The following is a 27,296-nucleotide window of genomic DNA, read 5'->3' on the forward strand; positions in this document are numbered from 1 at the left end:
GCAGCAGCAGTACTTCGAAATGCACCCAAAAACTCAACAGATGGATGGATAGAGGGAGCAATGGCTGGTTATGTGATAAACACAGCAAAATGTTACTTGTAGCAATTATAGAATTAAATAGAGAATATAAAATTATTTCAACTTCTCTAAGAATATTCAGGACTTCCTTCATGGTCCAGTGGTTAAGAGTCTGTGCTCCCACTGCAGGAGGTGTGGGTTCGATCCCTGGTTGGGGAACTAAGATCCTGCATGCTGCTTCATGCAGTCAAAAAACAGTTTTTTCTTCCCCATAATGCTGGGAATAGAAACACCCTGTTATTTGGGCAAATATACTTCTGAAACCCAGAAGCCATGCTCCTCCAGTGTCAGTTTCTAACCTTAGCGGTTATTTTATTCCCGTACACTTACTACTTTTAAGTACAGAAAACACTAGGATACTCGCATGTGTTATAGCATTATTTAGTGGAATGAATCCAAGGCAAGCTTCCCAGGTGGGTTCCACTGCCCAGGGGATTAGGAGGTGGAGCATCATTATGTTCATAGACCATCTGGTTTTCCACAAAGCCAGAGGGAGCCCAAACTTTCCTCGGAGCCTGGAGGGAAGTTTTATGATGGTGAATTTTAAGGCAAACAAGAGGGAGCGGTCGGGGAACTAAATGCAGGGAGGAGGGCCAGGTCCCCAAACCATTTCCAAACTCCTGCCCTGGAGCCAGACCTCCTATAATCCTGTAATAGAAACCTGGCCTCCCCTCTGGGGTAATTTGTCAATCAGACCATCTTCCCCTGCTACTCTTTTTGAAGAAACTCAAGATAGAAGGACAGGAGAACCTTAGATTTGAATCCAAGTCTCAATAGCCTCTGAGAACAAAGACAATGGTGGTCACATCGCACTTCCTCTCGAGCCCTGATCAGTGTCGTCTGTGATCACTGCCTCCCGGCCCACAGTGACAGGGCGAGCACGCAGTGACTGCCCAGAGGATCAGGTGTGCTTGAAGATTTGGGGGAAAGTATTTAAAAGGATTATTCCTATACTAAGACAAACAGATTATGAAGTGCAAAGTTCTTATGACCTTCCACTAGAACAGATTTTGAAGAAATTTTGCTGAGCCCTTATAAACTACACCTCCAGGCTCCCAAGGGTACACTCCCCTGGGAGTGCTCTGTGACGGAAACTTCACTGGAAAATTTAGCAAAGCATTTTTGTTGGATGGACACACACTGGAGATGGAGGTTACTGCTGGGGAAGGGAGCAGGACAAGGAGGGGGAAAGCTTTATAGTTGAAACCTTTTACTTCTGTCAGCCAGTGGTAGTCATCTTAGTCGTGTTTGACTCTCTGTGACCCCATGGGCGGTAGCCCACCATCCTTTGTAGATGGAATTCTCCAGGCAAGAATACTGGAGTGGGTTGCCATTCCCTTCTCTCAGGGGATCTTCCCCACCTAGGGATCCAACCCACGTCTCCTGCATTGCAGGGGGATTTTTATCATCTGAGCCACCAGGGAAGCCCTTTTCCTCTGTAACAAGAAACAAAGACAAAAACAAACCCTAACAAAAATACAGTTTCTGGAGGGAAAAACCCCAGAGTGCTGCTGGGTGACCAGTGGCCTACAGCTTGGCTTCATTGAGTGGTGAACGCACCCCCAACCCCATTCCGCGCCTTAAGGGAAGGCAGATGCTTACTCAGGGTGAGCACATGGGTGAACCAGACCACTTAGGATTTCTAGGGAAGGCAATATGGAAACAGCAGAGCTGCTGGAGTCAGAGGCCTGTGCTCCGTCCATGAGATCTCAGGCAAGCCATTCCAGAGAACCCAACTTCCTCACCGTTAAGATGCTGTACCACCCCATCTGCAGCAAACTGCAAAGGTGACATGGGCCACACCTGGCACTCAACAGATTTCGCTCTCCTTTCCCTAGTGAAGCGCAGTCGGAAAAAAAATCTTTCAAAACACTGATGGGCGTGGGAAACGATAAAAGGGATGGCGAGGGACAAGAGGCCCAGAAACCAGGACACCAGTTATAAACCGTGTCCGGCTCAGCAAGTGTGGCCACAGGTGCTGAAGGAGCACAGAGCACCCCCAGGCTGCGGGCGGCGCGGGTTCAGCCTCCAGACCATGTGATCACACAGGAAGCAAGACCTTTTCAACCCCGTGTTTAAAGACACACAGCCAGCCGGGTAAGCATTCTGGTTATTTTTAGTTAAAGAAAAACAGCCTTTTCCAAGGGCGACAAAGTCAGAAGGAAACGGGGCGTGGGCTTCTCACAAGCTCTTGCTCCAAAACCTGGACGTGATTCTCCTCCCGGAAAATCAGAGGCAGCTGGCCAGGAATGATGCTGGGGGGAGGGGCTGCAGCCCACCGGGTCACGGACCAGCCTGGGAGGGCTCCAACGTGCCTTCCACGTGCCCGTCAATGGACATGATTAACGCTATTATTCTTGAGGGGCATTAAATTAAGGAATGACGCAGGGAGCCAAGAAAGCAGCTTATTCAGTTGGATTCTGAATCACAATCAGGAAATAGTCTTTATCTGCAAGAGAGGAAACATGAGAAAAAGAATCACTAACTGTAAAATGGGAGAAAAACACACCACAAAGCCAATAAATCATTCAATCACCAACTGTAAAATGCTGGTGGGGTGAAGAGGGATAAAAAGCATCAACGCTCAGGCTGCTTGCTGTGGCTGGGGAAACAAGATGAACCCGCATGTTTCCTGTGCAGGCTTCTGCACACGCTATAGGGAAGCAGGCTCCTTACCCTGCCCAGCAGTGGCGCTTGGCAGACCATCCTCATTTCTAATCTTCCCAGTACCAACAGGGAGGTAGGGTTATCAAGTTTTTTGCATTGGGAAATTCAGGTTCAGAGTTTAAATGAACTGCCTACAGTACTGGTTCTCCAACTACAGAGTGCTGGAATAACCTGGTGGGCTGTTTAAAACAACACAGATGGCCCCACTCCAAGGGCTTCGGACTCACTGGGCCTGGGGTCCGTGGGTCCGAAATGTAAAAATCTGCATTTTAACAAGCTCCAGGTGATGCTGATGCTCCAGGTCCTGGGAGAGCCACTTGTTTAAGGTTACCAGGACAGTTAGTATCCAAGATGGAATTCTAACCTCAACCCTGCTAGTCTTGGGTTAATGTCAGTTCTGTCACAACTTCAGTTGCTGGCCTTCCAGAACCTTCTGGACTAGAAAATTTCAAAGGCACCTGAGTTCCAGCTCTGGGGATTGAGCCAGTCAGAAGGAATGTCCGTTATGAAATCATAGCAAGTCCAAGTCCTCTGGGGTGAGCCTGACTGCCTCTCATTTTACAGAAGAGGAAATGGGAGAAGCAGGGTGTTTAAACCTTGCCCACTTAATAATCACACTCAAACATTTACCAAGGCTTCCCTATGCTGGCTCTGGGTTGATCCCTTCTCAAACAGCATCTCAGTGAATCCTCGAATTACTCTATGAGGCAGGGACCGGTGTTTTCTTATTTTTACTACTGAGAACACTAAGGCTCAGAGAATTAAATGACTTGGCCAAGCCAAGGCTAATATGCCAGGTGGGAGAGCTGAGTTTGACTCAGGTGCTGGGCACCTCTGGTCTGCCTCTTGCTGAACACGTGAAAACCTTGGCCATGTCTGCTTTGTGTCTGTTCAGATTCAAGCCTAAACCTTGCTTCTTCCCTTGACGATGGACATCTCGGAAGGAGCAGCTATTATATGACCAAGTCTCATGGCTAAGCAATCTGTGTAAGTGAAAAATCACAAATAAAAATAGAAATAACAAGCTACCAACAAAACTAATGAATAGATACTATTAGCAATACCCATGTCTTTTCTTTCAAATAACCAGGCTCCACATTCAGTAACAGCACTCCAGTGCTTTGTGGGAAGTCGTGTGTTAAGGCTTGACTGCCCTGTTCCAAGCAGACATTCTTAGAAGCTTTAAGCCAGGAAATGCTGTCTATGGAGAGTCTGGCGATTTGGAGACATCTGTCCTTGCTTCACACTGTGGGCTCCCAGGTGGGGCATGAGGTCTGCTCCGACTTGGAGGGTTGGCAGCCTGACTTTTAGGGGAGGGGAGGTTTGTCTGTAACCACGCAGCATGAAGTCTTGAGAGGGATTTGAGTTTAAATCTGATCTCAAGCTTTTCTGCTGACCTCGTGCCAACATATTCAACCAGATGAGGCATCTCCGAATACCAGAGCAGGACCGTCCCCTGCCAGACATTTTACAGAGATGGAAACAGGTTCACTGGTGCTCTGTTATTTGCTTAAGGTTGGACTCGTAAGAGGTGAAGCTGGGAAAATAGCTGGCATGCCCGCTGCGGTCTATTTTCTGACAGAATCAGAGACCTCATCATTGGTTGGCCTGAGACCCATTAGAGAATGATTATGTTGATAAACAATGTATGTATGTCTTTGGAATAAATGACTCTGAAGTTATTCTATGTTTTCACTTGTGACTGACCTGCTCTGTCCCCAGCCCTCTAGGGAGAGTCCCCAGGAGACCGGGGGCCCCCGTGACTGGCTCTATGGGGCTCTCCTTCACAGCCTTCCAAACAGCTCCACTGGGCCTGGACAGGCCTGGGGACAGGAGTGGTGATGCTCTGCCACAAGGAGGGGCTGGCCCCTCTCAAATGACCTCAGAATTCTGCAGCCAGCCTCCTCGCCGCCTGTGTGGCAAGCCCAGGGCCAGTCACTGTGCCAGCCCTCCCCCTGCCCTCCTTCGTCCAGGCCCCCAATCACAATCCTATTACTGACTGCCTTGAAGAAACCTCCGCTCACTAAGTCCAGTCCAGACAGCTGAGTTTGGCACCTGAGGCCTTCTAAATCGGACCATACACATCACCTCCCCTCCTTCCTACACACATCCTGCTGCTCTAGACAGGCTGCACTGCAGCCATCTCCAACACCTCATGCACACTCACCTCGGGGCTCAGCCACCAAGGGGATGGTGAGAGAGGAGTAACTGCAAACAGTGCTGGAGGATCCGTCTACCACAGCAGGCCGTGCATGAGAGTGAAGTGGGGCAGGGCAGGTGGCCCTGCTGACCCCTCCTGTGGCCCCAGTGCTTAGGGGCACCTCCCAGGGTGAGCATCTCGTCACCCTGAGAACAGATGCTAAGACACAGTCCCCAGGTACTTCATGTGAAAACAAAGCAATCCCTTCCCATGCTGGAGGAAAGACTGTCTGCATGGGGACCACAGAAACAGGACTGTATTTAAGAAGTGGGCAAATTAATGTTTTTTTGTGTTTTTTTTTTTTTTTTAGAATGAATGAGTGCATGGTGGTTTTGCCTCACACTTTGGTTTAGAATCACTGCATTCTTTTTTCTTTGGGCACAGCTCCAACTCCACCCCCCCAACTCCCACCCCACTCGCTTCCCCTTCACCTGTGCCCTCCTCTGGGAAGCCTTTGCTGACTGCCACAAGCAAGCCTAATCACGCCCTCCTCCATGTGCCCAAATGCTCCTTGAGTTCCCCCAAATCATGACTGAACCACACACACACACACACACACTTAGATGTCTATCTCCCCCATGACACCATAATTCCCTACTAGGGCCCAGAACCCAGGACAGGGTCTGCCTAGAGTCACTGTGAATGAGGACTTGCTGGGGATGCCAGCTGGGCCAGGCCAGCCGATGAGACACTCAAATCTGTGCCTTCTGCTCTCAGGCCTTTCTGTGGAACCCATGGACACACCCACACCCGAAGCCTTCCCGATAGCTACCAAGCATGGAATGAGGGTCTGCTCTCAAGTGGGGGTGGGGAAGACCCCTTACCTGGTGCAACCATAATTTCATTTTTCTTGGAGCGAATTCGAAGGAAAGTGAGGTCATTCTGGGGGTCAATTTCGCGCACGGTGCTCCGGGCCTTCAAGATGAAGTTGTGCATGAGGTTGGCGTACTGTGTGGTGGTGGGATTGTCCATGGTGCTCTTGATGGGAATGCCTGCGGGGAGAGCAGAGACTGAGCAGAACCCTGGGAGTGCCTTTCTGCCCTGCTCCCAGCCCCACGCCCAGAAGTCCAGAGCCTAGACTGGCAGTTAACAGCCATCGCCCAGTGTTCACTGAGGACTTGACAGGCAAGTGCTGGGCACTTGAAGGATGCTAGCTCCAGTTCCCAGAAATGCTCTAAGGATGGTGTCACCATCTTTACTTGTCAACCAGGCAACAGAAACTCTGAGCAATGAGGTAGCCTGCTGAGGTCTCACAGCAGATGAACACAAGCAGTGGGGCCAGGATTCCAGTGAAGGCCTGCTGGCTTCACTGCTGGGCTCCCTTCACAGGGCCACATACTGACTGGTTTCCAGCAACAGAAGGATAGACTATCACTCATAACACTGAGAATATGAACAAAGAGAACAGTTCCTACCAATCTGTAAATACTGAAAAGTACAAGAAGGAAGGTCAGCCTGTGCCAAGACAGAACCATCACTAGTGTGTTGCTCCAGTTCCTAACAAGGAAGGCTTAGGCTCAGGCATAAACACACTGTCTACACACAAGACGGTGCCCCACGTTAAAGCCTGTTTCTCTGTCTGTACACACCCTTGTAAACAGCGTTGCTACTACTTTCAAAGAGCCCACAAGTGGCCATTCCACAGGGTTAATCATTCCCCTCTTGCTGGGGACTCAGGCTGCATTTTTTACTTAATCACCTCGTACTGAACAACATCCTGCACCAAGCCTTTTCTGTTTTGAGGACTGCTTCCTTGCGATGAACTATTAAATGGCCCGCCCTCACTGGACGGTACCTGTTGTCATGGAGGTGAGGAATGGGGCTTAGCTTGAGACACCTCAGGCCACAGCTAGGTCATCAGGTGCCTATGAATCACTGTAACATGTCAGCCAGAGGCTCCATCGATGGCCCCGAGTGCTCACAGTGCACAGGCTCTTGATCCCAGCGTGGCCCAAGTCGCTCCCCACACACCAGTGGCTGGATTTCGGCTCTAGGACCCTGCCATCTGGCCTATAACTGACCAGCCAAAGGCACAGCCAAAGACAGTCAACCGCAGACCTACCCATGGGTGGCAAAGAAGCTGACCAAACCTTGTCTTATTATGGCACAGTGAGTGTAGGCAGAAGAGGGCATGGGAGCAAGAGAAGCTGTGAGTCAGAGGCTGCTCTGAGCCAAGTGGAGTCATGAGGACAGGTTGCAGTGATCACTTGCCTCTAAAGGAGAAGATGACCAGGTCACCAGGGCAGATGTTGTGTCCTGGGTGGCAACCAGGTGCCCACCAGGGCCCCACGAGGCCTCATTCAGTGGTGGAACCTTCCTCGGGACAGCAGTATAAGCAGTTGAGGGGATGACCAGTAGGAACTCTGAAGTCGAGGACCTGGGCTTCTCCCCTGGCTCTGCCCCTTCCTGGCTAGGTGACCTTACACAAGTGATCTAACCTAGGCCTCCACTTCCTTATCTGTAAAATAATGCCTGTGCTTCACCGTGCTGCTGGGAGGGCTAAATGTGTCTTAATTCATCTGGAAATATTGAGCAAAAGCATGCACAGAGTAGCACAGAGTAAGTGCTGATTTATTACTGACATTACCCATGCTATAAACCCCATCCCCAGGTAACCTGAGGGGCCAGTCTTGAGGCATGGCAAAGTCTGGGGGTGGGTGGGGGCAAAGCTCTTGGCTTTCTTTTTGTATTCCATCAGGCCACCTTCTCTCAGGCGCCTCTGCCTGGAACTGTCTTTCCCTTCCCTGCTCTCTCCTGACTCCCGCTGTCCCTCACGTCTCCCTCCACCCCCGGACATGGTCAGCGCCCCCATTCTATAGTCCCAGCACCATGCCACTGTCCTGCAGGGCAGTTACTCGAGTCTGAGATCATGCCTGCACGGGAGTGATCCTGACGCCTGTCCCCAGCAGACTGGACGCTCCCGAAGGGCCAGAGGCAGATCTGATGTGCTCACCAGTGTCTTTGGGGAGACTGCATCAAATATTTATGACTGTTGTTAAAAAATGAGTAGACACAGGTGTGCTTTTAGTAGTTCAAATATACTGACATGAGTGTGATCACATGTCTACCAAGTGAGAAGGCGTGTAAGGGAGAAAAGAAACTAAGCTCTTGTTGGCTCACTGTAAAAACGAAAGAAAACATGGAGCCGGCAGGGTGGGAGCCGGGGGCAGGGACCAACATGGGGGACAGTTTCAAACAAGCACAAGAGAGAAGTCCAGACTCACAGGATGCCAGAGCTGGGAAGCACCTCAAAGACAGCCTAGTGAGTAGCTGGCCGACTGCAGGCCGTGGCCTCCACAAACGGGGGCTGAGCGCCTGCAGTGGTGGCTGGCGCCTCAAAGCCGTGATTTTGAATCTGGGGCTCAGATCTGTCAGGTTGTATAGCCAGGTCCGCCCACCAACCCCCCTCATCAATCAACAATTAAAACACATTAATAAAACTTAACAGGTATTTATTGAGAACCAACTTTGTGTCAGCATTACTGCGGGTGCTGGGGATACAGAAATGATCACAAGAGATAAAGCTCTGCCCTCAGGGATTTACACATTTGAGACTTTTATTTTGCCCTGTGTGGGTAGCAGCAGATGGCAGGGGTCTGGAGGGTACAAATGGGATGTTCCTTACATTCCATTCTTGGTTAAGTCTGCTTAAAGGTACATTTTTATTATGAAACATCATTTAAATCTGGCCAAGGGTGAGACATCACCAGGCAGTGGCAGGTGGTTGGTAAATGACTGGGACAAGAGCATGTCCTGATTTCAGGGGTGGGGAACAATCCCTCCGGGCTGAGCTGGTCAGGGAGGACATCCTGCTGGAAGAGGCAGCTGAACTGAATCACGGAGATGGAAAGCTCCAGAGGAGTATCAGAGATCCCTAATACAATCACCCTGACTGAACACCTCTAATGCAAGCCTTCAGAGGGGCTAAGGGCCCCCCAGAGCAGTGAGTTCTGACCACCTCCATCTGTGGCTGGGTGATCCAGGGCAGGTCAACCTGATTGCTCTCAGCTTCTGGTTTGTCATCTGAAAAATGGGCAAATGTCCCTACTTTGCAGAAATGTGTGAAATGTAAATGAGAATCTGAAGTGGGAGATCTATGAATGGACCACAAATTAAAAAACACACAGGGAATTTCCAGGTGGTCCAGTGGTTAGGACACTACACTTCCACTGCAGAGAGCATAGGTTCGATCCCTGGTCAGGGAACTAAGATCCTGCATGCTGTGTGGCTCGGCCATCAAAAAAACAAGCAAACAAATAGACGGATAAATAAATAAACACAAATGCAAGGATTTTTGACATTCATGTGGCATTTACTATACATCAGGCACTGTTCTAAAAGCTTCCCTCAGAAAAAGACAGTGTGGCTGTCCACATTTTACAGATGAGGAAACAAGCTGAGAGGCTAAGAGACTTGTCTAGGATCACATAGTTGATAAGAAAGTAGAGTCAGGATTCATGCCCAGGCAGTCTGGTTCCACATTCCGTATTCTTAGCTACTGTGCCATACTGCCACATTAGTATACAAAAAATAAGTGCTCATCAGTATCAAAAAGGTAAGAAGTTGGGGCTCTATTTTCCTAATGAAAAAGCTCAACTTTGGGGGCAGTTTTACACAAGAATGAAGGCTTGTGGTCTGGAATACTGGTGGAAGTCTAGGGGGTCCCAGCTGGGGAGTCAGCCCCTGGGGCTGTTTCTCCCCAGCTGGGGTCAAAAATGTCTATTTACAGAAGAGTCTCATACCAAGTCTTCTGGGTCTTAGAGCAAGAAGCTCCTTGGAGCAAGGACCAAGGAAGCGGCTCGAGGCTGCTAGGTTCTGAAGAGGGGAAGGGAAAGCCCTGGCCACCCAGCTGATTAGTGGTGGACCTGAGACGCCTCCCATAGTGTCCTCAGGCTCCCCACCCCGCTGCCTCCTTTGAGTGCAGTGAGCACACGGTTTAATGAGAGCCTGACAAAGCTGGGGCACACATCCTACCTAGCTATGCGCTGGCCGGGGTCTGACGACTTGGAAAACAACATTCTAACTGAGGACACGCCACCTTCAATTTGTCACCCTTGGTGACTTTCATTCTGCTCTATTTAAGCAGGCACTGTTGAGAATTCTGCCGTTCCAAAATAAGGCCCAGAATGACAATGCAAATACACAGAGACTCTCGAGGCGCGTCAAACAAAGCCAAGTTGGCTGGATGCATTGCGTTAGAGAACGGGGCAGGGGGGCCCAGTTGGGTGACCCTGGACATAGCCTGGGACTGAGTCCAGCAGCCACTCTCTGGTCCTTCATGGAACCCTGTGGGAGAAAGAGCCCAAGTGCGCTCGGACAGACTTGGGATGAAATCTTGGCTCCATAATGGCAGGAAAATGGAATTTCTAGACTCACTTTTCTCCACTGGAAAATGGAGACAACAGAGCCGCTTCAAGGAATGACAGAAACGATCTGTCTGTGAAGCACCAGCCCGTAGCCTGGCAGAGAACAGGTGTGTGATAATATCGGTCTCCTTCTTCATCACGTCTACTGCGGTTTGGGAAAAATTAGCATCTGTACACTTTAACAGTTGTTGAAATAATGTCCCAGAAGAGGAAGGAAAACTATAGGCCCAAAGCAGTTGACAGCAGTGAGAGACAGCAAAAGAGAAGCAGAGACAACATAAACGGGGGATGGAGAATGAACACGGGACTTGAGCTAAAAAGTCTGCGTATGTAAACCACGGAGCAAAATCAAAACCCCGAACAGAAACTCATGAGTAAACAGACGCAAGAGAGTGACAACTATAATTATGACCAAGAGAAAAGGCACTGGACAAGGGCTGACTGAAGAAGTGTGGCACTCTGAAAAGAATGACGTGTCAGGGCAGTGGGGTAGGGAGGATTTTTCCTTTTTTTAAATTTAGAATTCTAGTAATAGTGCTTGGAAACTGGAGGTGATTTAAAAAATAAATAAATAAAAGGATGAGAACTAGATCAGGTACATGAGAGGTTTAGTAAAAAGCAACTGTTATGCCGTGTTAGGCTCTTTTCTGGGGGCCGGCCTGCACTCAGCTCATGGCTGGAAGGAGGGTGTACCTTCTGTGTTTACCACGATGATTCCCTGCACGCCCTTCTGGCTCTGGAGTCGCTTCAGGGTCTCCTCCACCTCTGCCTGCCAGAGAGAATAAGACCAAGGTTAGAGTGGTCAGGAAGCCTGGATCAACTCCCTTGTACCCCCAGCAGATGAATCACACTTCCCAACAACAGACAGGTAACACCCAGGCATGTGGCACCTCCTGCAAGCTCCCCGGGACTACCTAGAACAGCCCCGAGGCCACCACCAGCATCGAAACCAACACATTCCCGGTGTGGGGCGGGGCTGCTCCCTCTGCCCACTAGGGGCTCTCTGCCCCCCACTTAGGGAGCAGAACTCAAATACTATTCCCAGGAGTATAGGCACATCCATGACTCAGCTATTTGGTACAGCTGGGGGACAAACCAGAGGAAACTCATGATTTGAAAAATTCCAAATGGAGGTGTCTAACAGGAAGGAGATACACTGTCATTTGTCACCCGGAGGTGGTCTGGGTGGGCTACTCTGGCACATGCGACTTGTAAACCGAGTGGACAATCAGACTGTGAGTCCTCACCTCGCCAGGCAAGACCTTCTCCGTAATTACTCCCATCTCTTCCACCCTTCCCTCCACTCTCCACCTGTATGTCCATATCTCCCTGCCTCCACAGCTTTTACCAAACAAGGCCTCTTCTTCGCTGAAATCCAACAAATTCTTCAGGATCATCTTAGATATCACGTCCTCCACGAAGCCTTTACTGATTCCAATGCAGTGGCCTTTGGCCATTTCCAACGGACTCCCTGAACTCTTGACTGTATCTCTCTGGGAATCAGTAGGTGCTGTTTGACTTAAAGTCTCTCTAATGGTCTGCAGAGCAGGGGCTCAATGAACAACTGTTAAACTGAAACTGAACTAGGCCTAACTCCCCCTGTGGATGGAAACTGGCCTTCAAGTGTGTTTGTTCTCAGGAGGTCCCTTCTAGACCCATCCAGAATCTAGTGCAAAGCTCCTCACAGGCTGAGGGTCAGACACAGAGGCTCTGTTCACCAAGAGAGTGGTACCCCGCCCTCACAGGCTGATGAGCTGGCCCAGAGGAGGAGCTTCTCAACAGAGGATGGAGACAGCACAAAGAAAGATTGTTTTTCTAGTAGGCCCGAGCCTCACAATCCAGTCACTGCCACCCACTCTCCACTGACGTGTGAATACTCTCAGATGCTGAAGGAAGGGCAAACAAGTTCCTCCTACAAAATGGCAAAGAGCCGGACGCCTCTGTAATCTGGAGCCTTGGTAAAAGGACACGGCTAGCTATGTGGACTGAAAGCACAATGCAGTGGGTTGTGCGTGGATGAGATCTTAATTCATTCATCGGACTTTCACTGAGCTCCGACCACACGCTATTCTGGAGAGGAGTGATAAAGTATTATATGATAGTGGTCAATACTACACAGCACTCAACCTGACCTGGTAACCCTCCTGGAAATTCATCCTAAGGAAACTATCCGAGAAAACTAAGGGCAAGATGTTTGCTGCAGTGACACCTTCAATAACAAAAAGCAGGAAGAGCCAAAACTGCCCAACATTTAGGGAAAACATCAAGGGGATTACGAATGTCCATTCACAGGAATGTAACACATTAACAATGGTGACCAAAATATTTATAACACCTTAAAAAGAAAGTACTTGGGAAATGGTATCCACATGAAAACAAGAAGAGGGCTAGAAGGATCATGAATGAAATAAAAAGCCACACCAAGAGTAGAGAATTATAGATAAGGTTTTCTTTTTTTTTTTAACAGCCTCTTTTACTCTACTATATTATTTTTATTTAAAAACATTTTTTAACCCATCTCTCTGTGTATCCAAGAGATCACAGATCTCTGACTTGGGACTATAGAGCTCTGACATTCTCAACATTGTAAGAATAAGAATACATAAGAATAACTAGGATGGCAGTTTAGGACATTTCAATCAACGTGCAATCAAACTAGGGATGGGGAAAGCTAAAGATGGAAGAATTGAAGTCCAAAATACCCCTAGAGGTTGGAAAGTGAGGCTGAAATGAAAAAGATGGAATTTTGTAAGACAAGTTAATCATCAATAACTGTATGGGAATCTTCTATGTGTCAGATGTTGTTTGAGGTCTAGGGGTGTTGTGCTGGACAAAATACAACAAAAACCCTGTCCTCATGAAGCTGATTTTGGGGGTGGAGTGGGGGGAGGAATCGGACATTAAGCAAAAGCATAAATAAAATACAAATGTCAGATTCAGTAGGGATGGGGGATCTGGAAAGCAAGGGGCTGATGGCAATTTTAAACAAGGTGGTCAGAGAAGGCCTCACTAAGGTGATAGTTGAGTAGAGACCTGAAAGGAAACAAAGGAGCTAACCAGGTGGATTTCCAGGGAGAGTGTTCCAGAAAAAATGCAAAGGGGCCACTGTGGCTGAGGGCAGTGAGTGGCAGGCAGCCAGAGGAGAGGGAGGCAGGATCAGACAAGATTTCAGTGGTGTTGTAGACCAGAGTGATGACTTTGGTTTTTAAAGGCAGGGGGTGTGAGGAGCTGCTAGCAGGTTTCGGGTGAGCAATGACATGATCTGTTTCATAAGGATGTCCTGGCTGCTGTGTGGAGAACGGACTGCAGGGGGCAAGCACAGCCCGCCTGAGCCCAGCCTGGCTTGGTGAGTGCAGCTTCTTCTGAAAGCAGGCAACCTCCTCTCCCTTACTCACCACTAGATGTAACTAACTCCCAAGTCTCTGGACTCCGCTCATGAGCCTCCTGTGGGAGGCCTGCTCTGGACACCTGCCCCTCTTCTAGGTACCCAAGGCACCCTGACTCCACGGCACTTATCAGCAATGAGTGTAACTGTCTGTTCTGCTTATCTCCTCCTGCTGCTGCTGCTAAGTCGCTTCAGTCGTGTCCGACTCTGTGCGACCCCATAGACAGCAGCCCACAAGGCTCCCCTTTCCCTGGGATTCTCCAGGCAAGAGTACTGGAGTGGGGTGCCATTGCCTTCTCCGATCTCTTCCTCCAGACCCAAGGAAACCTGGGAGCAGGAACCCAGCCTTTGTAATACCAGTACCTGGTACAGCTCAACAGATACTGGAGGAACAAATAAAAACCATTTCCTCAACTGTGTTTTACAAAATCAACCTTTTTAAGTATAGTACCCTGGGCTTACAGTACCCAGCATGATGACTGAGGGTTTATATGATCCTAAATTTAATGAGACCCAATCACTGAGATCTAGCTGCTTAAAAGGTAAACATGCTTACCAAGAAAGAGAGGACACACAAGTATACCTGACCTACTCAGTATCTGCTACAGGTCAGATATTAGGATGAATGTCTTCAGACACATCTCATCTGAACCTTACATGGTTAGTATGAGATCCATTTTACAAGGAGGAAACCAAGGTTCAGAAAGGAGAAGCATTTTGCCCAAGGACACACAGCAGGTCAAGAGAAGAGTTGAATACGCCACTAACCACAAATGAAGATGTCCCCATCCTCACGAGTTCAGATTTTGGTACAAGAGACTTTCAAAAACAAGTGGCAATATTCTTGCAGCGTACAGGGACGGGGGAGGGGGGGCCGGGGTGGGCAGGGGGATGTTTCTTGGATGAGTGTGGTCAGGAACACCCGAGGATGTAATCCTTAAGCCAAGAACTAAACGATGGGAAAGAAAAGTACTCCAGAAAGCAGCATGAAAACTAACACAGTGAAATCGGAAGCAGTTCAGCACGTTCGAGGAGTAGAGAATCGGTGTTGGAAGGTTTGATTCTCTGCTAATCTGACAGGCAAAACCCAAATAACAGAAAGTCAACCTTTCTTTAATTTTTAAGAATTATCAGCGAGGGGACTCCCTGATGGTCCAGTGGTTAAGAATCTGCCTTGCAATGCAGGCGATGTGAGTTTGATCCTCAGACAGGGAACTAAGATCCCACGTGCCATGGAACCATGACTATTACGCCCCCTGGCCTGGAGAGTCTGTGCCCTGCAACGAAGTTCCCACATGCCACAACTAAGACCCAACACAGCCAAATAAATAAATATATGTTAAAAAAAAAAAAAAAAAAAGAATTATCAATGAGGCTGGTTAAAACAAAACAAAACAAAACAAAACAAAACTTATCAGTGAAGTTAAGCTAGAATTTGACTGTCTGCATCTCTCCTTTTTCAAGTCTTTTGCTTTTTCTACTAATTTTATTGATTTTCAAAAACTCTTAAGTTAGAAATTTTAGATTTCTGCCCATCATATAAATTACACTTCCCCCACTTTTCTAATTTAAGTTTACATTGTTTTTCAATAATCAGAGGTTCTGAATTTTTAAGTAATCAAACTTAATAAAAACTTTTCCCTGGAAGACTAGAGAATTCATTTCTCCAACCTGACCACAGCTAGTAGGGTGGGGTTAGGCCTGGGGGAGTGGGGGTCATGAGGTCTACAGGAGGCAGTAGGCACCTGCCTTCAGGAGAAACTGCTTAAAACAAATGTCAGGTTCAGCCCTGAAGGAGCTACGAGACAGCAAAAGAGACACTGATATACAGAACAGTCTTATGGACTCTGTGGGAGAGGGAGAGGGTGGGAAGATTTGGGAGAATGGCATTGAAACATGTATAATATCATGTATGAAACGAGTTGCCAGTCCAGGTTCGATGCACGGTACTGGATGCTTGGGGCTGGTGCACTGGGACGACCCAGAGGGATGGTATGGGGAGGGAGGAGGGTTCAGGATGGGGAACACGTGTATACCTGTGGCGGATTCATTTCGATATTTGGCAAAACCAATACAATATTGTAAAGTTTAAAAATAAAATTAAATTAAAAAAAAAAAAAGAAAGAAAGAAAACAAATGATGCCAAAAAGACAGGAGCAGCCACAGCAACATTAGCAGACGCAAGAGGAATCCCAGCCAGGCATTCAAGTCATGCCACCTTTGTCTCTAAAGTCTGTTATCCCTGCAGTGCTAGCCGACTGGTACCAGATATATCTAAGTGAATATGTAGCCCCTCGGGGTTGGCTCACATCTCCAAATTCCTGCCTTGCTCCTAGAAAGAGCCTGGCTGGGATCCTCAGCACCCCGAGTCTTTATTTGTATTAACATGGGAGTCTGCACCAGAGAAGGGACCAGGCTCCTGGGTTCTCTAATTTCTAGGTGCATGCTGCTGACAGACCAAAAAACACTCCAAACAAATAAAAAAACAAGTAGCAGTAAAACTCCAGGATTATTCGTTGGTTTGGCACGGGAGGGATAACCATTGAAGCAAATGATTCACAAAGAAACTGTGACCAATGTGATGACCAAGTATAAAAAAGTTTTACTTTCTATTAAACAAAAACAAATTACAAGGAGGGGACAACATCAGCATCAAATACAACAGACAAAAGAGTAATTTCAAAACATCACACAGAATGATTAAGAAAAACAGCAAGTCTCCAAAAATTAAGTGGGCAAAAAGGATAAGAGGAGAAAATATACCTCAGAGAAACCACAAACACAAGAAAAATGTTCAACGTTCCCTGTAAATAAAGACATGAAAATTACAGCAATGCCGAGGTTATGTTTTTGAACGTTGGCAGTTATTACGGCAAAACTGGTACAAAGGCAGTAAGACCTTTTGGGAAAGCTACAGGACAACACTATTATGAGAACCGTATGTGCTGAGCCCCTTGCTTCAAATTCTTTGAGAATTTCTCCTAAGGAAATAATCTAATAAATGTGGGGGAAAAAAAGAAAGAAAAACAAACTACACATTCAGAGACATTCATCACAGCGCTATCTCTATTAGTGAAGAACTAGACGTAACCCAAATGTATACTGGGGGAATGCTTTGGCAAATTATGATAAAAATATTTCATTGATTATTATGTAGTCACTAAAAATCATTCATTACAAAGAGAGATAGCAACAAAGTTATATGTCTTTGGGTATTAAAACAAACAGAAACAAAAAACTAGCAGGTATATCTTGAATGTGAATACATGAACAAAGAGGAAGGAGAATGTACGAAGATGAAAATACTTGTGTGGCGGAGTAAAACTGGGTGCTAATTACAGCCGATTTTTATATCACCAGCGTAAAGGGCAATTTGTCATTTTCTACCAAAATGTTCATGGGGTCGCAAAGAGTCGGACATGACGGAGCGACTCACACACACCCCCCCAAAATGTTAAAATGCGCACGCCAGAGTATCACTGCTACAGAACGCTACATAAACACGAGCATGAGTGGACAAAGGAAAAAAAAAAAACAGTACTGCAGCATTGTCTGGAGTGAAAAACTGTTCACCATCTAAATGGATATAATGCAACGGAATAGGAAAACTGCCCTATAAAAGGATAAAATAGACTTGTATGTATCAACATGAAAAATATTTGGCATTTTTTAATGAACAAAGTTAAAAAATGAGATTATACATATAACCTAAAGTAAGCTTGTGTGTGTGCTTGCTTAGTCATGTCCAACTCTTTCCGACCCCACGGACTGTAGCCCGCCAGGCTCCTCTGTCCATGAAATTGCTACTCCGAGGGATCCTCCCAACCCAGGAATCGAATCCTTGTCTCTTGCACTGGCTTAATATGTATAAATACACAAGTTCCAATTTCATGTAATAAACATGTTATATACAAATGTGCTTATGCACTAAACAAATCTGGAAGAAGACGTATCCAACTGTCAACAGTGATCAGCAAAGGGGAGTGAGATGGGGACTACATACACTTTTCTAAGTTACATATTTCGGTAATGCTTGAATTTGTTAAAACATGCATCTAAAGTATGTTTTGCTTTTATGAATATAAATACACAATAGCATGGTATAGGTTGCAGGAAGCTCTGATTCGTGTAAGAAAAAGGTGTCTCATATATATATATATATGAAAAGCTATGACAAACCTAGAGAAAGCTATGACATAGTTAGAAAACCTAGACGTTGCTAGAAAAGCTGACAAACCTAGACAGCATGTTAAAAAGCAGAGACACTACTTTGCCAACAAAGGTCCATCTACTCAAAACTATGGTTTTTCCAGTAGTCATGTATGGATGTGAGAGTTGGACTATAAGGAAAGCTGAGCACCGAATAATTGATGCTTTTGAACTGTGGTGCTGGAAAAGACTCTTGAGAGTCCCTTGGACTGCAAGAAGATCAAACAAGTCAATCCTGAAGGAAATCAGTCCTGAATATTCATTGGGAGGACTGATGCTGAAGCTGAAACTCCAATACTTTGGCCACCTGATGCAAAGAACTGACTCTTTGGAAAAGACCCTGATGCTGGCAAAGATTGAAGGCAGGAGGAGAGGGGGACAACAGAGGATGAAATGGTTGGATGGCATCACCGACTCAATGGACATGAGTTTGAGCAAGCTCCAGGAGTTGGTGATGGACAGAGAAGCCTGGTGTGCTACAGTCCATGGGGTCACAAAGAGTCCGACACGACTGAGCAACTGAACTGATATATACATAAAGATATAATAAAACAAACTAACAGTGTTTGTTTCTGAAGGAGACCTAGGTTGGGGGGTCACAGTCGGGTGGGAAATCTATTTTTCACTTATATCTTCTCAGATTTTCTTTCTAACTGTGTGTAAGATCTATCTGTTAAAAGTTAATTTATTTTTTTACAGTTTACAAAGTGATGTGAAAGATGAAGTTACTTCCTCTATACTATAAACTAGCTAACTTTATAAAGCAAAGTACATTGCTAAACTATATAGAGGAAAAACTGAAGAGAAAAAGACTAATGGTAATATACCTAATCATAAGTCGTTACTTAACTCCAGATCATGGCATTGTTTCTTATTCCTTTTCCATTTTTCTTATAGTCTTTAAATACTTATATAAGATTTTTAAAAACCATTCACAGGTTTTAATGTGGGAACGGTTTTAAACCTGATTTAAAGGACTTCTCAAAGTTGGGAGGATTAAAAACACAAGAAAACAAACCTGTAAAGTCGTAATGAGCCCACAGTTCCAGCCAGTAGGGCAAGAACCCCAAGGGTGGATCCCGCTCGTTTCTGACTCATGCATCATGTCCCAGCGGCTCGAAAGAATCACGGGGACACAAAGGCAGCAATCAAGACTCTAGGGTTCAAATCCACCTCCGCCATTTCCTGGGGCAAGACACTTAGCTTCACTGGGTTTTAGATTCCAAGTATGTAAAACGGAGATAATCGGTGTACCCACTTATCTATGTAGGTACACCTACATAGTTATGGGGTGTACCTACATGTAGGTATGGGGAGGCGTTTAGCAGAGCCAGACACGAATTAAGCTTCCTGTAAATGTAATCATTACAGTTATAGTCGCGCAACAAGGTCCAGGATGCTAGGATGCAGGGGTTTGTGGGCAGGCCTCTCCACCTCCGTCCACCCTGAGCCTAGGCCTAAACAATTGCTTCCGGTCAAGGGACTGCCGGATCCGGTGGCCCCGCCTCAGTCCCTTCTGAGTCTGAAGGCCCGCACCGCCCCAGTTCCGCCCTCCAAACTGCTCGGGCCCGGCCCCGCCCAGCCCCACGGATGCCCAGCCAGGCGCTCAGAGCCGTCCCCGGAGGATGGAAGGGCAGTCTCAGGGTGGTGGAAAGTCGTGCTCGGCCACCTCCCGGGCGCCTGCCACAAGCTCCCGGCGGACACTCACCATCTCGAACCGATCCGGTAGCTCCGCGTCGCCGGCCCTCAGCCCGGTCCCGCAGCCTTTCTGCGCCTGCGCACAACTCCCTGTCAAGGCGGACAGCCTCGGTAGCCTATCAGAAACCAGCGTAGGACGGCGGGGTAGGCGGGTCTTAGTCAGCTCCCTCAGGGCTCGAGGGGAATTTGCCTTATGCAGTCAGAAAGTGAACGGCAAGAGCGCAAAGGAGAAAATTCCGAACTCCCACTGTGCCGAAAAGACGCTGGTTCGCGTTGTTGGAAGAGGCTTTCAACCCTCAACCGAAGTCTTGAGTTGGCTCTGGGTGGAGGGTGATTAGCGATTCTGAAGGCGAGGACTGGGGGTGCTGAGGCCTGTGCTCTCAGGTTGAGGCAAAAACAAGGCGCGAAGCCCAGATGCTCTAAAAACGCTAGAAAACCTGGAGTTCGGTCTGGAGTCAAGCGTCCTTGGGGGTCTCCAGAGCGACTCACTTGGGAATATTCCATGCAGGCTCTGAGAAGTGATCAAGGCTAGCCTGGCAGTCTGCATACTTTGAATCCCCGTGTTCCCTTGGAGAAGCCATTTTACATTTCTGTGCTCCCTCACCTTCCTGGAGCCCTGTGTTGTTCCCTCCGTCACAAAACTGTGTTCTCTTGCAGGAAATGATTTACTAATTAGAGAACCTCGTGCCACGTTACTGGGCTGACACCCTCCCTAACTCCAGTAGACTCAGTTTAGTGTCTTCTCGTCACTGGAGCTTGCTGGGTTTCAACACAGATGATCTAGCTCCCAAATTTCTTTTCACCGTAGCCTCAGTTGGGGAGGACTTGGTTCTCTTTCCATGGGCGTCTGCACGTTAACAGGACTAAATGTAGTTGACTTTACAATGAGTAAACCTGGCAGCCACCGTGTTAATCAGAGTGTCCAGGTTAACATAGCTGGAAACAGGACATATTCATACGTGCCCTTTGATACCATGCACCAAGGGCACGCCACCTCCGGTTTTGTTTTTTTTTCCACAAAAACCCATGGCCTTAACTATGAGAAAATATTAAACTTGAGGGGCATTCTACAATGTGCCCGGAAATACTCTTCAAAAAAAACCAAGGTCATGAAAGACTAGGAACGAATGAGGAACTGTCACAGATTGGACGAGACTGAGAAAAACACTGGTGGAAAAACTGGTGACAGCTGTATAAAGGTTTGAAAAGTTTAGTATAAAAGTTGTGTTATTTTATTGATGGTCAAGTTTTTATAATTGTACCAAGTTATATGGGATGTTAACATTAGGGAAAGCCTGGGTGAAGGGTTGTGCAGGAGTTCTCTGTACTGTTTTTGCAACAGTTCTGTAAATCTGAAATCATTTCAATGTAAAGTTTTTTTAAAAAAGGATTGGACACAAAGAAATGGTTATTGAATGCGGGAAACATTAGAAAATTGTTTAGCAAGGGGAAGAAGGATACAGTGACTGGACCCCAAGATAAGCACAGGAGTATCATCATCTTACATATGGTGAACCAGACTGAAGGGTGAATGAATTGAACAAGATCATAATCATAAAAGCAGGAAAAAAAAAAAAGAGTATGGCCTATAGTTCATGTGACTGGCTGGAGCCAGAGTAAGAATTGAGGAGGCGTTGGAAGGAACTGGAAGGAGTTAAGGCTTTGAGTGATAGGCTTTGAGTTTTGGAATTAATATTCTGTGGAATGGAGGAACCACTGCGGAGAACTACTTGAGACTTAAGTCTTCCACAGATCTTTCTGAGGCAGCACAAACGGACTGGGAGAATGAAATGACAAGTTGCTACAGTCAATGAGGGTAGGGATGAAGGATGTGGGCTGTGGCAATGGGGGCAGCTCTGAAAGAAATGATTCTCAAGTTTTGGAGATGGACTTAACAGGATTTGAAGACCAATTAGATGGAACTAGTTATGGAAGACTCCCAGACTTGCTGTTAAGTAGAAGTATAGCAAAATGTTTAAGCACACAGTCTTTGGAGTCAGACAGTCCTGGATTCCAACTTGTACTCTTGCCATGTAACAGCTAAGGACACTTGTAGCTTCTCAATCATCTTGAACCTATTTTCTGTAAAACAGAGATGATCATTCGTCTATGAAAGTGACCAGGAACACTAAATGACAGTGCATGTTACATATCTGAGTGTTTGGGATATAGTAATAAATGCTGAGAGTTGTCCTGGAGTAAGTGAATAGAGGTGTGATACTGGTTGCTAGGACAGACAAGACAAACAGAAGAGGTCTGAATTAGAAATGAGGAAAGTAACAGCATGGTTGTTTTCACTTATCTGCAGGAGTAACTAAAAATTTTCAAGGTCCCTTCCTTGTGCGTTGCTTTGAGGAAACCCTGATGCTCACAGCATCTTTGCCCAATGGGCATGGGGGACCAATACTGTCCTTCCTAGGTCTCCACTTAAGACCTGAAAGATTCCCATGGATCCTCCCCTTCAGTGTCCTGACCACAAAGAAGCTTTACAGACACATGGAAACTGACCAATGAAATGAGCTGGGAGTGACAGCAGTTTCTGTTCTGGAGTTCTACAACATGAGATCCTCTTCCTAGAAGTCCAGAGACTAGCAGCCAGTCAGCCACAGCTGAGTCCCAGTTTGATGCTTTGAAGAGTTTGGTGCTGGAAAGCCAAATGTTCAGTAAAAATAACTACTTATTTTCCCAGGGAGGATTTCCTCATGCTGGGGGAAACACGTCTTCCCTCTTTTCCTTAGCAACGGCGAAACTAGAGCTTCCTAGCTGCTTATATAGGACAGATTAAAGACGATAAGGTCTACTTTGAAGGATTTCCAAGGAACCTGTCTTTCAGTCACTGCTAGATCACCATATTAAAAAAAAAAAAAAAAACCCACTTCCCTTAGCGTCTTTCCACTGGGTCAATTTTAAATCACAGAATGACCACTTGGTTTCCTAATAAGAAAAAGTCTTGTTAGCTAGCTGGTGATTCTCTATTGAGCACCCATGGCTGAGATCCTGTCTTAGGGCACCCTTAGTTGTGCCAGAAAAGTAGACATCTTCATCTTGGTTCTCTTCAACACAGGCACCAAATCCAGTCTCACCCAAGTCTTTCTAGTTTTTCTCCCATCTACTTCAAGCACAGACAGGCAGTAACTTGCCCATGTACAAAAGCAGAGGGGGAGAAATCTATACATCCTGGTCACATAAAAGGCCTCCCTGCAGGTGGGAAAAACTTTATTCAAGACTAATATCAAAGTGTACAAAGGAAGGACCAGAAAGTTTAATTGTAAACAGTCTTACATCTTTTAGGAAACACAAGTGAGGGAGCCCACTGCAGGACCTCTGTAACAGCACTTGACTCCCTATATGGTACTTGTAGAGTTACCTGAGTATTTGAAATTACAATTTAAGAAAACAAAGGAACTCCAATACAATAATATACAATCCAGTGCTGCTATTCCATTTTTGGTTAACAAAAGCATAGCATATATACAAATAATTCTGAAAGCAACTAAAAAAAAAAAAATGCGGGGGGGCTGGAGATGCCAACAATATTAAATAGATGTAGTTAACTTAAAGGAATTTAAAAGGATGGATTTACATCCAAAACAAGGAGGGATATAAAAACAGAAGTCTAATTCCATAAGTCATCCCTAGTAACATTTCAAGTTATTAACCAGGTAAATAAAAAATTGGCAGAGTGGGCCTAATTGACATAGTTGATTTAGGATGAACCTCTATGAGCTGGTGAGTCATGTTTCACTAAAATTTCTGATGAAATGACACTGGTATGTCAATCTCTTGATGAAAAATTAGTACCCGAACTTTTAAATAGAGTTATTGTAAGTCTTATGCAATTAAAATTCTCCTGCACTCTGATTTAAATCATAAAAGCCAGAGCAAGAATTCATTATTATGAGCTGCTGGACCAGTTTTAAATCAATCTATTTGATAAAACAAGTAAGGTCCTTCCCTCCTCACCCAGGCTATGTGAAACGCTGCCTTCCCCAACCTCCCAAAAGAGCAGAAGAATAATAATAAGGCAATTGCTCATTTTACTTTGTTTTTATTTCAACATAACATGCAGTAAAAAAATTAACAGGATTTATTAGCATTTACAATGCTTACAAAGAAAAAGGACTCTAAAAGCAATTTAGTTCAGATTTAAGAAATCACTCTAATTAAACACTTACAATAAATCTATTTCCAAATGATCAGTTTGGACCAAAATTTAAGATAGCATTTGGTAGATATTTATGTCTGCTGTCTATCTGCAGTATTTTTATATAACCTCTGATTCTTGGGATATCCAGCCCCCATTTTCCTAACACAGCAGGGAAAGACATATACAGGTGGCCATTTAAATTAAAGGAAGAAATGGAGTAAGGGAGATCCCAGGCTGCAAAAATATATACAAGCATTTACCTTTTCCAGAACTAAACATTTCTTCCATAAAAATATTAATAGCCAAGCCCTATAGAACTAGGGCCGGGACTACTTCATATATAACTATTCTGTATTTTAAAAATATAGGGCAGAAAGCCTTTTGGATGATATTTATACATTTTCGCACAATATTTCTAGGTCCCTAAATGAATCATCAAGCATGTAGAACAAAAAAGTCTACTTTCTTACATTATCTCTTAATTTAATCTCATAAATCTCTAGTAAATATTGTAGGTAACTACATTTCAATATGAGCATTCACCTCAATAGGAAGTCTTTATAGAAGGTTTAATCTCCATAGCCATATATTACCAAAGTTCAGACATGTAACGAATGGGTAGTTGGCAGACATTCGCTCTGTAAGACAAAGCAATAGTGTTTTTTGCCCCCTACCAACAAAAAGGCAGAGTCACTTTGAAAACTAGGGCTTTTAGAGACCATAGTACATTTCCTAGACTATGTAGAATAAAATCAAAATTAAGATAGGACTGGGGGTAGCCCAATCTCTCCCTTCACACTAACGACTTCTGGATGAGGCAACCCTTTCACTCACATGTCTGCTTTATGATGGCAGTGTTTTAGAATACAGATATACAAGTTAAAAAATGTTTTTGTCGTTGTTTCAAGATAAGAGTAGTTAGGGACAAAACCCCCCATTTCCTTTCCAAATAGAACAGGGGTTTGCTATTTGCTTATTTTTGGCTCAATGCTACTTTTTCATGCTATGCTACTGAAACCTGCCAAAGTCCCTATTTCATGAGATATTAGGTTATGAGTTCAGTTATGATAGGCACTCAGCTGGCTTAGGCTTTCTCCCACTGTCCTCTGACAGCAGTCACCTTGCTAAGTCTAAGCAGGCTAAGTTAAAAAAAATTACCACAGAGAAGGTCAAAGTGCATTAATCAGTTACTAACAGAGCAATCTAATGTTAAATAGTCATGGGAAAAACCTGTTAAAATTGTTAGACGTGAACAGAAAATTCAAATCAGGACAAGACAGAATGGAAGTAACTATTATAACATTTGTCAGATAAATTGTCAATCTGTGAAGTTTTAATTCACACAGACAATACATTTCTGTGGTTACTAGAAATGTATTGCTGTAAATGCATTTACTCACTTTTTTAACCAGTACCACAGCTCTTCCTCCCTAATGAAAATGAAAATGATTTTATAGATATTTTCATTGACCTCTACTTGGATTAGAAAGCACTCTAATTTGAACTCCTTAGCAGGAGTTAAATGTAACTGGAATTGTTGGATTATGATAAAATTTAAAGATGGAATTGATATACAGGAACACACAAAAACTGTCAATGGCCTTCGATAAAGTCACCCAAATTAATTTCAAAAATTGGCTAACTTTTTTTTTTCCTCTACAGTGAAGGCAGCATAGTGTCAGTATTGTTTGTCAAGTTTAGTATTTGCGAGGCAATTAAAACAATCAAATTTCTAAGTGAAGTCATTTGCAGACCGGGACCAACTTCTCCACAAAACTACTTTGTGGAGAGATACAAGAGTCTAGCATCTCTTTTCTAGGGATAACATCAAATGATGCATGGATTTCATGCTCCGAAAAGGAAAAACAACAGTCAGGCCAGGCTGAAAGAAGAGGGAGAGCACAAGCCGGAAGTTTGCTCACAACCCCAGAAGCTGGGCTGTTTTAAACAAATACCTCTTTCCATGAGGCTTAATAGGTAGATCCTACATATTTTAGTTACCATGGAAATTCCCTGCATATTTTCAGAATCTCTAAAAGAAAAAAAACCTAAGTGAGACTTCTGAGACACAAATTTTTTGTTAAGGAAACAATCTAGTGGAATAAGACAAGGCAGATTTCATTGCTGTGTTAATCTCATGGTAAGTAAGGTTTATGACTAAGTCATTTGCAGATCTGATTTCTGAAAACACTGAGAAGAAACCCAGAATCACTAGGAGATAAATCTCAATGATAACATTAATTTACTTACACTCAAGATAACTCTCTAAACAGTCACAGTCCAATTTTACAAGTGTGCAATAGGCAAAGAAGGAAAAGGACAAACGTTGCAAATAAATTCTTGTCCTTTGGTGGTGCAGGCTCTCAGAATTCACTCTTGTCCAAAGCCTTCTGTTTCTTCAATAGCAAATAACAGCTTTTCCTTCAGTTGCTCATAGCTCTTGTAGGGTGGCAGGTCCAGGCGGTTAAAACTAAAAGTAAGAATTGTTACCTTGAGAAAAGGATATATACTAACAATGGTTTCAAAGCCAGGCAAAATTAGGTTGAAATCTCAGCTCCATCACTGGGCCCTTGGGCACCTGTTTTATTTTTTTACTTTTCCAAGTCTGTTTTTTTTCTTTGGTAAAATGAAAGTTAACAGTACTTACCTCTCAGGATTCAATAAAGAAGAAATAAGCATATATAGCATAGTACCAGATGCTCAATAGGTACGCAGTAAAATGCCAGACCTCTTAAACTTTCCCATTTACTCTATAATCAAACATGGTCAGCAAACGTTTGCTGTTTGGGCTAGATGGTAAATATTAATACTTTAGGCTTTGTGGGTCATAATAGGTCTCTTATCAAAAGGTTTTAAATATACCCCATTAACAATAAAAATATTTTCTGCTCTCATATCTAATATGCTGGTCCTACTGACTTTCTTTTATTCTTAACTATGAATTTTAAAAGGTATCTTCTAATTTGGGGGCATATTAAGGACACTTTCACAAGGTAACAGGCAGTGAATCTGCCCTAAAGCCTTGGCCTTCTGCTATAGTTTTAGGATAAGGTGCAGGTGGACACTTGGCGGGCTTCCCAGGTGGCTCAGTTGCAAAAAAGCTGCCTGCCAGTGCAGGAGACACAGGAGACACAGGTTCGATCCCTGGGTGGGTCGGGAAGATACCCTGGAGGAGGAAATGGCAACCCACTCTAGTATTCTTCCTGGGAAAATTTCATGAACAAAAGAGGCTAGAAGGCTACAGTAAATCCATGGGATCACAAAGTGTCAGTCATGACTGAGCACTCACTCAACAGATATTTGGTAACAGAAGAAATAATGTTTCCACAAAGGGAAAATAAATTTAGTTATAGAAATGAACAAATAAAAACATGGAACTTGAAAAAGTAATGAGACTAGTTTTCATGCATGACTGAGATAAGCTGTTCACAATAATGTAATGGCACAGTGTGTTCCAAGTTTAAAAAAAGTGACAAAAGGTCAAATCAAAATACATGTGTACAAGATGAGTGTAAGACAATCAACTGTATCTCGATATACTAGCAA

The 27,296-nt window shown here is 45.0% G+C and overlaps 2 protein-coding genes and 1 long non-coding RNA gene across 14 annotated transcripts in view; 1 reads left to right on the forward strand and 2 right to left on the reverse strand.

Moving 5' to 3' along the window:
- Nucleotides 1-2,176: 2,176 nt before the first annotated feature.
- Nucleotides 2,177-20,107, reverse strand: DYNLRB1 (dynein light chain roadblock-type 1). Its single transcript, XM_086331257.1, has 5 exons — nt 20,093-20,107; nt 19,614-19,793; nt 11,005-11,080; nt 5,770-5,937; nt 2,177-2,527 (listed from the first exon to the last, which is right to left on the reverse strand). Exons 1-5 carry the CDS (start codon nt 20,105-20,107, stop codon nt 2,484-2,486), a joined length of 483 nt encoding a protein of 160 aa, XP_086187383.1. The 3' UTR covers nt 2,177-2,483.
- Nucleotides 19,038-19,343, forward strand: LOC147360356 (uncharacterized). The gene is made up of 2 exons (XR_015139113.1): nt 19,038-19,175; nt 19,213-19,343. It is a non-coding gene; the product is annotated as an uncharacterized LOC147360356 (long non-coding RNA).
- A 3,528-nt stretch (nt 20,108-23,635) lies between the features above and the next one.
- The window catches only part of ITCH (itchy E3 ubiquitin protein ligase), a 97,072-nt gene continuing 93,411 nt past the window's right edge, over nt 23,636-27,296 (reverse strand). For 11 of the 12 annotated variants that reach the window (XR_015139110.1, XM_086332274.1, XM_086332264.1 and 8 more), the window contains one exon: nt 23,636-26,220. Coding sequence is in view for 10 of the 12 variants with exons in the window: in XM_086332274.1 (XP_086188400.1) it covers nt 26,121-26,220 (100 nt within the window). In the remaining 2 variants the exon portion in view is untranslated. The remainder of the gene's footprint in view (nt 26,221-27,296) is intronic. The other variant, XR_015139111.1, reaches the window with a different exon arrangement.

Source organism: Bos grunniens, chromosome 13 (assembly GCF_055505025.1).
Source record: "Bos grunniens cultivar Pamir isolate PY7600 chromosome 13, Bosgru_T2T1.0, whole genome shotgun sequence".
NCBI classification, from domain to species: Eukaryota; Metazoa; Chordata; class Mammalia; order Artiodactyla; family Bovidae; genus Bos; species Bos grunniens.

What these genes read in the sequence shown, in the direction of transcription:
- DYNLRB1 (XM_086331257.1), bottom strand. An exon ending in TACCGGATCGGTTCGAGATG is followed by an intron (nt 11,081 to 19,613) that starts GTGAGTGTCCGC and finishes TCTCTCTGGCAG; the next exon opens with GCAGAGGTGGAGGAGACCCT. An exon ending in CATCGTGGTAAACACAGAAG is followed by an intron (nt 5,938 to 11,004) that starts GTACACCCTCCT and finishes CTCTCCCCGCAG; the next exon opens with GCATTCCCATCAAGAGCACC.